A 10,973-nucleotide genomic window follows, 5' to 3' on the forward strand; every position below is an offset into this window, starting at 1 on the left:
ACGTCCGTGGACGTGTCGGATGCATTAGTTTATTAAACCCCATCAACAAAGATAATTAATTTGTGAAAATCAACTATAATCTAATAAAAAAAGATAGAAGTCAAAAAGTCAAGAAAGGCACCCACCTGGCTGGCTGGCTTTGCGTCACCTACTTTTGCTTCTATGACCATCCACGGTGTCTCTTTGTTACTGTTGGTCACGTAATGAATCATTAGCCAATATGGCAGTGAATGTGCTTTAGTTTGAATCCTTATACTATTATTAGATCTGAACTCATCTAAACAAATCCCAAAAGAAAAGCTGAATTTGTGTCACTTTTTACATAAAGAGATGCGGAATCACGTAACCATATATGTCATCAAACCATATGAATATATCAAAGTCAATAACGTCACACCATCACATTATCTAAGCATTCAAATTTGCCGACACTCAACCCCAAAATCTCCCGCTATAAATACCACCACAGAAACCTTCTTCTTCAAATCATCATCATCATATACAATGGCTTCTTCACCTTTCATCTCCCTTCTTCTTCTCTTGATCCTCTCACTCTCATCCTCATTTGCTCAACCATCATTCCGACCAAAAGCGCTCGTTCTCCCTGTCACCAAAGACCGAACCACCCTCCAATACACCACTGACATAAACCAACGCACTCCTCTAGTCCCCGCCTCCGTCGTCTTTGACCTCGGTGGTCGTAATCTCTGGGTCGACTGCGACAGAGGTTACGTCTCCTCCACTTACACCTCCCCTCGCTGCCGCTCCGCCGTGTGCTCCCGGGCCGGCTCAGATGGCTGCAGCCAGTGCTTCTCTCCTCAGAGACCCGGCTGCAACAACAACACCTGCAGCGGAACTCCTGACAACACCGTCACCAGAACCGCTACTTCCGGCGAAATCGCCACAGACGTGGTGTCTATCCAGTCCACCAACGGATCCAACCCGGGCCGGGTCGTTCAAATCCCCGACTTGGTTTTCGTTTGCGGTGCAACGTTTCTGCTCCAAGGACTCGCTAGCGGAACCGTCGGCATGGCCGGAATGGGACGCCACAACATCGGTTTACCGTCGCAATTCGCCGCCGCGTTTAGTTTCAACCGGAAGTTCGCCGTGTGTCTCTCTTCCGGAAGGGGCGTCGCCTTCTTCGGCAACGGACCTTACGTCTTCCTCCCCGGGATCCCAGTCTCCAGCGTCGCCACCACGCCGCTGCTCGTCAACCCGGTGAGCACCGCTTCTGCGTTTCCGTCGGGAGAGAAATCCTCCGAGTACTTCATCGGCGTGACGGAGATCAAAATCGACGAGAAGACAGTTCCGATCAACGCGACGCTCTTGAGAATCGACGGGACAACCGGAGTCGGAGGAACCAAGATCAGCACGGTGAATCCGTACACGGTGTTGGAGACGTCGATATACAACGCGTTCACGTCGGCGTACGTCAAAGAAGCCACCGGGAGGAACATCACTCGAGTTGCGTCTGTTGCTCCTTTCGGAGCGTGTTTCAGCACGCAGAACGTTGGTGTCACGCGCCTGGGATATGCTGTGCCAGAGATTCAGCTTGTGCTTCATAGCAACGACGTCGTTTGGAGGATTTTCGGTGCTAACTCGATGGTCAGCGTTAGCGATGATGTCATCTGTTTGGGTTGTAATTTATATCTCTTTCTCTACCTCCTGATTCTTCTTACTCACTACTTGATCAGTTACATTGTTATGTTCTCCAACACTGTCGCCACTCATTATCTTTCTTTCTAAGAAAATTTTAGAGAATTTCATATATACAAAATTTGTGGGTGTGTCGAGTATTCCATACCATAATATGTATAGCATAGTCATGAAATGGATAAAGATTTGGGTTTAGGATTTAGGATTAGGGTTTGGGTTTAGGGTATATGGTTTTGGTATATGGTTTGGGTTTAGAGTTTGGGTTTAGGCTATATGGTTTTGGTATATGGTTTGGGTTTAGAGTTTAGGTTTAGGGTATATAGTTTGGGTTTAGTGTTTAGAGTTTGGATTTATTGTTTATGGTTTATGATTTGGATTTAGGATATATGATCTAGGTTTAGGGTTTAAGATTTGGGTTTAGGATATATGGTTTGGGTTTAAGGTTTAGTGTTTGGGTATATAGTTTGGGTTTAGGGTATATGGTTTGGGTTTAGGGTTTAGTGTATATGGTTTGGCTTTCGGGTTTGAGTTTAGGATATATAGTTTGAGTATATAGTTTGAGTTTAGGGTATAGTGTACTCTTTACAAAGCTTTCATTTTTTTAGCCTTTTTTTTCATCTTCTTCATAATAGTTGTTGTTATAAAATAATTGTATTGTTCTATATATTGGAAAAATATAGTATAGTATGATGTTGAGCGGTGTTTTAATTATTTCTCACTCGCGGAAAAAGAGAGTATTATCTAATTTTGTGTTAAATTGACATAACTTTTGATGCATGGCTATATTCTTTATATATGGTACTACTATAATTATTAAGCAAATTGACCCAAATAAATATAACAACTAACAAGCTATCCACTAAAAACTTCAGATTTAGTCACTCCTTCTTTGATAATAGATGAAATTTTATCTCTTTACACACATATTAAGAAATTTTTTTTAACTTTGTTTTGAAAGTATAATTTAAAACTAATTTATTTAATTATAAACAAAATAGTAAAAACACAATTAACTACATATTTTTCGTTAAAATAAAGTTAAAATTATTTAGATATGTGAAAATATCATCTATTATGAAACAATAACAATCAATTAAACATCGTCTATATTGAAACGAAGGAAGTATTAATTTTTCAACTGTAATTTTTTTCAATAAATATCATGATTTTCCCTTTTATAAATTATTTTGGGATTTAATTTAGCACTATACTAGTTTCATTGTTTGTCTTCGAACAAAATATAGATATTATTATTAAAAAATTTATTGCACTTCAACAAGAGGAAAAGCTGGTAGAACAGTACATCTCGCTCATAACTAGAGAAGTAAAGTTGGATAAATAAATGGTTATAGAAAAGTTGATAATAAAATGATTATGATTCAGAAGGAATGGTGGTATGCTCGTGTGCGTGGCTGCATTATCACGTGGTACACCACCACAATAATTAGGAATAATCGATATTCTAGTACCAGTATGTCCTACATCATTCTATTTGGAAAAGTATTTTTAGGAAAGAAGAAGAAAAGAGAAGAAAGATTTACGTTCAAGGTCACATTTCATCTTTTATATTACCCTATAGATCACTTTCAGCTACCTAGACACATTTTTGGTTTCCAAGAAGCTTTTTCATCATCCAGCATGTAGAAAAACCAATGTTACCTTTCTGCTATTTCTCTTACTTTTTTCATCTCATTAATATTTAACTTATATTTGACTAATTTTCACCAAATAAATTATGTGACTAAAATCAATTATTTTTCTAATAAAAATTTTATCTCTTTCATCCTCTTTATCTCTCTTCCGCCAAGGTTTCAGAAGCTTTTTAGAGTTATAACCTTTATTCAAATTGCGTATACCTCTCTTACCTAGTATTTTGTTAAACAAATTTTACATCTGGGTTTTTTTTTATAAGTATAATTAGTGAGATTTCAATATTATCTTGTTTTGATTTTTTCTCTGAGTTTAATTCATGCTTCTAACCTGATTGTGTGTTTTCTTTTTGCTTACGTTTCTGATCAAACTCTACTAGATGAAACTTTGTTGTTCCTAGATTGAATCTAAAGTGACTACAAAATTTGTGTCTTCTCTCTCTTGTATTTTTGTTTTTGGACAAATGTGCTCACACAATAGTGATCAGATTTTTGAGATTCAGTCAAATATGATTCATTGTCATCCTCATCACAAAAGTTCTGAACTTATGTTTTTGATCTACAAAAACTTTGTCTTTTTACCACTTCTGAAATTTAATATCTTATGAGTAGATGAAAATGCAATGTGATAGAGAGCTTTGTGTGGGCGATGTACATGTTTGCGGAAACGATGGCTCATCGTCCGATCATGGCGCCTCCGGAATCAAGTCGCAGAAGAAGCTCGAGGATCAACCATGGCCAGATCTCAGCTTTTTGCACATCTGGCCCTTCTATTTTCAGCTTTCACGAACTGACCCCAAAACTATTGAAATTGTAGGGACATCCTTGCTAATTGGCCTCTGTGCAACCTTGGTCCCTCGTCTTCTGGCCTGTTCTCAATCTGGCCCCATAACTTCCAAAATTACAGATTTAACCACTGATTTTCGCCCCAAACTCTAAATTGTGCATTCCAATCCCTATTAAATGCAAATGAGTATCCAAATGCAATTTAGTGACCTAAATGCAATCTAAAATGATCATAATAATCTAAAATATGAATCTAAAAACTTATAAAAACATGAGATATCAATGTGTACCCTGAAAAATATTGTACACAATAACAAATGTACACATGTACAAGCATATAACAATGTGATGTAAGCAATACAAAATCAATTTATTGTATCAAGTTTGTTTACTTAAATCGAAGGCGTACATGTGTATAGATATGTGTATAGATGTACATGTGGTTTTCACGCATTTTATAGAAAATTCTTGCAATTTTGATGTTTGATTTTCAGACAAACATCATTATAGAGGTAATGTACACAATTATTTAAATTTAAGTAACATATATATATGTACACATGTACATTATACATATAAGACGCAAATATATAGAGATAATGTACACATGTACACTCAACGGTTTGTACACATGTACACTTCATTTATGCTTAATTTTAATATTTTTTTAGAATGGCAATTTTGTAATTAACTCGTCTTCTTCAAATTAGGGTTTCCTACGATTTTTGCAACTCATTTCCGAGCCGTAATTGATTTTTTCATGAAATTATTTTTTTTTGGCGATTTTACATTCAAAACTTATAGATGTTGTATAAATTAACCGATTATAGTTAAAACACAAACAAACACACAAGTTTTCCCATGATTCAAACATCCCCTCCAATTTCTGGGTTTCTTAAATTATTATTATCAGAAAAGAATAGTTGATGGAGCAGTTCAAATTATATGAGTTTATTCTTGAAACGATTAGAGTAGATGGTTTCTATTTACTTAATTGAGAACCTTAAAAAATGCTGGAACAAAATCAATTATCACAATTTATTTTGATAAATAAAGGTTTTTGTCTTGTTGAAGTTTCAATGGCTTAACTCAACGGTGCTTTGCTTTGGTCCGTCACATATTCTGCCCACAAACAACCCAAAACGATGAAATTGCCATTTGCATGGGCTTCTCAACTCTTGTACTTGTTAAGTACGTGACCCTTCATTTATAATTTGGATAAATAAACTATCAATGGGCCGGGCCTTCTTGTGATAGATGAGCTTCACTTTTCCAGATATTTATTTAAATTACCCCCCTATAGCTATAATAATCGCATCTATAATTACAAAAACGGCAACTTCAAAGACACTCCCACTTGTTGTTTATCTTTGACCGCTCATCTTGAACATGTTCAAATATTTTAACCGAACGGATGTTGATTGTTTGACTGTTAAAAGAAAAGACAAATACATTTTGATATTTTTATCTGATAGTCTATGTGGTTACGATGAAAAGTAGAAACGTCTGTATATTCTTCAGCATATCCATTCATCGACAAGACCCCGCAATCAATGTCTATTGTCGGGGTTTTATTCATACAATACCAATCGCATTAGTGGTAGCCTCTTTGAAGAAAGAACGTTTGCAAGTTTGCTAACTTAGCTCATTCTTGTGTATTAAAATGAGGATCGAATCTAAAAATTAATTTGCTAACTTAGCTCATTCTTGTCTATCTAACTCTTCTATTCGCTTAATACTCAACAGCTAAATTTTACTAATGCCTGCTCATCGATTGTTATGCATTTGTTTGACCAAGCCAAACTCTTTCTTACGTCGGTATATAATATTTCATTTATTTATTGGATTTAGATTAGCATCGTGAGATTATTTTATTCAAAAGGAGTGTTAGATTAAAATACAAAATTTTCAAACCGTGGAATTTGGAATTAGATGCTGATAGAGAGAGATGATATTAAAGATGATTATCCTAATCATCAAAGAAACGTCCGTGGACGTGTCGGATGCATTAGTTTATTAAACCCCATCAACAAAGATAATTAATTTGTGAAAATCAACTATAATCTAATAAAAAAAGATAGAAGTCAAAAAGTCAAGAAAGGCACCCACCTGGCTGGCTGGCTTTGCGTCACCTACTTTTGCTTCTATGACCATCCACGGTGTCTCTTTGTTACTGTTGGTCACGTAATGAATCATTAGCCAATATGGCAGTGAATGTGCTTTAGTTTGAATCCTTATACTATTATTAGATCTGAACTCATCTAAACAAATCCCAAAAGAAAAGCTGAATTTGTGTCACTTTTTACATAAAGAGATGCGGAATCACGTAACCATATATGTCATCAAACCATATGAATATATCAAAGTCAATAACGTCACACCATCACATTATCTAAGCATTCAAATTTGCCGACACTCAACCCCAAAATCTCCCGCTATAAATACCACCACAGAAACCTTCTTCTTCAAATCATCATCATCATATACAATGGCTTCTTCACCTTTCATCTCCCTTCTTCTTCTCTTGATCCTCTCACTCTCATCCTCATTTGCTCAACCATCATTCCGACCAAAAGCGCTCGTTCTCCCTGTCACCAAAGACCGAACCACCCTCCAATACACCACTGACATAAACCAACGCACTCCTCTAGTCCCCGCCTCCGTCGTCTTTGACCTCGGTGGTCGTAATCTCTGGGTCGACTGCGACAGAGGTTACGTCTCCTCCACTTACACCTCCCCTCGCTGCCGCTCCGCCGTGTGCTCCCGGGCCGGCTCAGATGGCTGCAGCCAGTGCTTCTCTCCTCAGAGACCCGGCTGCAACAACAACACCTGCAGCGGAACTCCTGACAACACCGTCACCAGAACCGCTACTTCCGGCGAAATCGCCACAGACGTGGTGTCTATCCAGTCCACCAACGGATCCAACCCGGGCCGGGTCGTTCAAATCCCCGACTTGGTTTTCGTTTGCGGTGCAACGTTTCTGCTCCAAGGACTCGCTAGCGGAACCGTCGGCATGGCCGGAATGGGACGCCACAACATCGGTTTACCGTCGCAATTCGCCGCCGCGTTTAGTTTCAACCGGAAGTTCGCCGTGTGTCTCTCTTCCGGAAGGGGCGTCGCCTTCTTCGGCAACGGACCTTACGTCTTCCTCCCCGGGATCCCAGTCTCCAGCGTCGCCACCACGCCGCTGCTCGTCAACCCGGTGAGCACCGCTTCTGCGTTTCCGTCGGGAGAGAAATCCTCCGAGTACTTCATCGGCGTGACGGAGATCAAAATCGACGAGAAGACAGTTCCGATCAACGCGACGCTCTTGAGAATCGACGGGACAACCGGAGTCGGAGGAACCAAGATCAGCACGGTGAATCCGTACACGGTGTTGGAGACGTCGATATACAACGCGTTCACGTCGGCGTACGTCAAAGAAGCCACCGGGAGGAACATCACTCGAGTTGCGTCTGTTGCTCCTTTCGGAGCGTGTTTCAGCACGCAGAACGTTGGTGTCACGCGCCTGGGATATGCTGTGCCAGAGATTCAGCTTGTGCTTCATAGCAACGACGTCGTTTGGAGGATTTTCGGTGCTAACTCGATGGTCAGCGTTAGCGATGATGTCATCTGTTTGGGTTTTGTCGACGGAGGAGTCAACGCTAGGACCTCTGTGGTTATCGGAGGGTACCAACTAGAGGATAACTTGATTGAGTTCGATTTGGCGACTAACAGATTTGGGTTTAGTTCCACGTTATTGGGTCGTCGTACTACCTGTGCCAACTTCAATTTCACTTCCACTGCATGATTAATTCTATTTCATCATTTCTTTAAAAATAAATGTTATGACTGGCTAATATCTATATGTTTGATATGGTTAATAAAGGGCCTATGAATACTTTGTGAATTGGAAAGTTTTATTACTTTATTTGAATAATGATGTAACATTTGAATATATACATACTCTATGGTTTTGTGTTCTACTCAGAAACCACAAGATTACTAATCAGCCTAATCCATTCTGATATGCTATGAGGATTGTCTTGACAGCATTATATGTTGAAATTTTTTGACTCTTGAATTAACAACAAATTAGATCTTGACCCATGCGACCGCACGGATATTAATTTTCAGTTTTAGTTTACTTATACTAAATAGTATATTTATAATATTTGTAATATTTGATCATTTTATATTGACTAAGCTAAGGATGGGTATTTGAATATCCACTCGAATTTGGTTAAAATCTATTCGGATTTGAGTTTTTTGAGTTTAAAGATTCTAACTCTATTCGGGTATTTATAACTTTTGGTTCCAGTTTGATTCGGATCTTTACGAGTTTGATAACCCGTTTAAACTATTTTTAAATTTTCAAAATTTACATATCTTTAAATTTCTCTAGATCTAAAAATAAAAATAATATAACATGTAAATTTGAGTAATATAAACCAAAATACCTAAATTAAAAATTAAAAATAGGTTTAACTTGAATATTTGGATGAAGAATAAATATATATTTTAAGTATTTTTGGTGTTTTGATTATTATTTATCTACTTTAAATGTTTACTTTTGATTATTTTTATATTTTAAATATTTTAAACAATTTAAAATAGCTTATATCTTGTATATTAATTCAAAAAATAGCTAACATATTGAAGTATATAAATATGATTTAAATACATTCAAATATACGAAATATCTCGTGCGGATAAGGTTTGGTTATAGTTCTCTAGATACCAAGTTTGGATATTATCGAGTTTCAGTTCAAATTTCCTAATACTTTTTTCGTTCATGAAGAGTTGATATTATGATTTCCAGAATTGTTTGTCTAATAAAAATATACTTTTTTGAATTTGACATTGATTTAGTGGAAAAATTAATGAATTGTATTTAATTCAAATTTAATTTTGGAAAATACATTAATCTAAGTGGAAAAGATAAATCATTAAAATCGGAAATATCATTTAATTGTGTATTTAATTCAAATTTAATTTTGGAAAACACATTAATTTAAGTGAAAAAGACATCATTAAAATAAGAAGTATTATTTAATGCCAGTGGTATATCATGGTAAATAAAAGTGAAAACTAAGGGGTATTTCATATGGGTACTTCTCTTTTAATAGTATAGATTAAATTTATTAATGTTTGTTAGACTATGTGACTGTCACAAAAGCTACTAGCGTGTTTATGTTGTTCAGCATATCATAAAATAATATGATACGTTTCTTAATAAGTAATCTCTTAAAGAAAGTATACAATATTTCCAAAACGTTGTAGCTTTGATTGGTTGGTCATTGGTGTTTATTCTTCCAAATGTGAAAGCTTTCAAAAATGGTAAGTATTGCCTTTTTGATTCCATGTGGCATGTAATCTGGTGCTTTCTAGTGCATGTTAAAAACGTGCCCGACTCTTCTGGATCTTTGGATGTGTTTCCTGAATCCGTAGATAAATTTCTTAGTCGCCAATGTTTGGTTTGCAGCTGATTAAACCACTGATCTTACAAATAAAGTAAGTTGGGCCTCCCTTGATTTGAAAATGGCATATCTTCTAAACCATTTATCCTTTTGATTTGAAACCAATTCGCCGCATGCTCTTGTTGAGTGTAGAATCTAGAAAAACTGGTTTTATGAATAAATTCCTCTTGATTTGTAAGATATGGCGTTTTTATTGCACCTATGTCCTTGTTGACTGCTTTAGCTTCTCTCAACTTCATGTTCTCTACTGATTTTCTCCTGGTCCTTTTATTCTTTTCTGATGATGACTTGATGTCCTCATCACAGTGTCTAGGAACATTTGTAGTACCTTCCTCGAGTTAAAACCATGGGATAGATGCAGTCTCATGTCGTCGACATCTTAACAGAACTAAGAAGACGGGTATATATAAAGCTCAATTGGGCTCAGGGTCCTTGATGTATGAACACGTCCAGATGCCAGCTTGTTGGACGCGTTGAAGTCGATGAAATGCGTCCGCGGTCTTTGCCAGAAAGATGCGCTGCAAAACGAACCTTCTTTTTAAGTAGGCGGTGTTCTATAAAATATATTAATTTCAGTCAACTAACTAACTGAATCCCATATGCCAAGATCTGGTTCTGTCTCTTTTGATGATTCTCGGTACTGACAAGAGATAATATTTAAATTCGATTGTGTTAATTGTTCGTTTCGGGACCAGTCAATACATCACGTTGTAAACAAAAGAACTTTAGTATAAAATTAATAGAATCAAAACTTGAAAAATCGAACTCTTCATGATTGTGAAACAATATGGTTCAATAGAATAATAGAATAATAGAATAATATGTCAAAAGGCACCACCCATCAAGCTGGCTTGCACCACTTACGCTACATTCATGGTGTTTCCTCTACTCATTAACCTAGGTATCATAACAAGCCTTACTGTATTATTTTATGTGATCACTCAAATATAAATGTCATTGCTATTGGATAATTTTATAAAAAAGACTAATGGATAAGTACTGGACCATATTTTTTGATAGTTACTTTAAGTTTTTAAATGAAGTAAATTTCATATAGTTGATCAGGTCTGTGTAATCCATCTAAAAAGCATTCAAATTAAAAGACGCATTTTATCATTGACAAAGTTAGTTTTAACCTTAATGAAGAGAAGAAAAGCACTATGTAGTCTTCTAAAACGCCCGCAGAAGAAGCATGTTAATATATTATGCGCATCCAAGACAATCAACTTTCTCTGCTCATGTTTACATTGACGCTTCAGCATTTGTTATTACAACTTTTTTCACAAAAATCGCATGTATAAAATCATAAACGTAAACAAGTCAAATGTAAGATGGAACCTTAAAAAAGATCTAATCAAGTAGGACCAGTACAGTAAACAAAAGAAACCATTTTCTCCTTCCTTTTGGTCAACTATACTCGAGT

The 10,973-nt window shown here is 36.6% G+C and overlaps 2 protein-coding genes across 2 annotated transcripts; both read left to right on the forward strand.

The window, feature by feature from the left end:
• The first annotated feature begins 438 nt into the window (after positions 1 to 438).
• LOC130506387 (probable aspartic proteinase GIP2) lies at positions 439 to 1,763 on the forward strand. The gene has a single exon (XM_057001025.1). It carries the CDS (start codon positions 505 to 507, stop codon positions 1,744 to 1,746), a length of 1,242 nt encoding a protein of 413 aa, XP_056857005.1. The 5' UTR covers positions 439 to 504; the 3' UTR covers positions 1,747 to 1,763.
• A 4,761-nt stretch (positions 1,764 to 6,524) lies between these two features.
• LOC130506386 (probable aspartic proteinase GIP2) lies at positions 6,525 to 8,056 on the forward strand. Its single transcript, XM_057001024.1, has one exon. It carries the CDS (start codon positions 6,580 to 6,582, stop codon positions 7,879 to 7,881), a length of 1,302 nt encoding a protein of 433 aa, XP_056857004.1. The 5' UTR covers positions 6,525 to 6,579; the 3' UTR covers positions 7,882 to 8,056.
• Positions 8,057 to 10,973: the final 2,917 nt, after the last annotated feature.

This window comes from Raphanus sativus, unplaced genomic scaffold (genome assembly GCF_000801105.2).
Source record: "Raphanus sativus cultivar WK10039 unplaced genomic scaffold, ASM80110v3 Scaffold3177, whole genome shotgun sequence".
Classification (NCBI taxonomy): domain Eukaryota; kingdom Viridiplantae; phylum Streptophyta; class Magnoliopsida; order Brassicales; family Brassicaceae; genus Raphanus; species Raphanus sativus.

Excerpts from the sequence above, each read along its gene's own strand:
- LOC130506387 (XM_057001025.1), top strand. The coding sequence starts at position 505 with ATGGCTTCTTCACCTTTCATCTCCCTTCTTCTTCTCTTGATCCTCTCA.
- LOC130506386 (XM_057001024.1), top strand. The coding sequence starts at position 6,580 with ATGGCTTCTTCACCTTTCATCTCCCTTCTTCTTCTCTTGATCCTCTCA.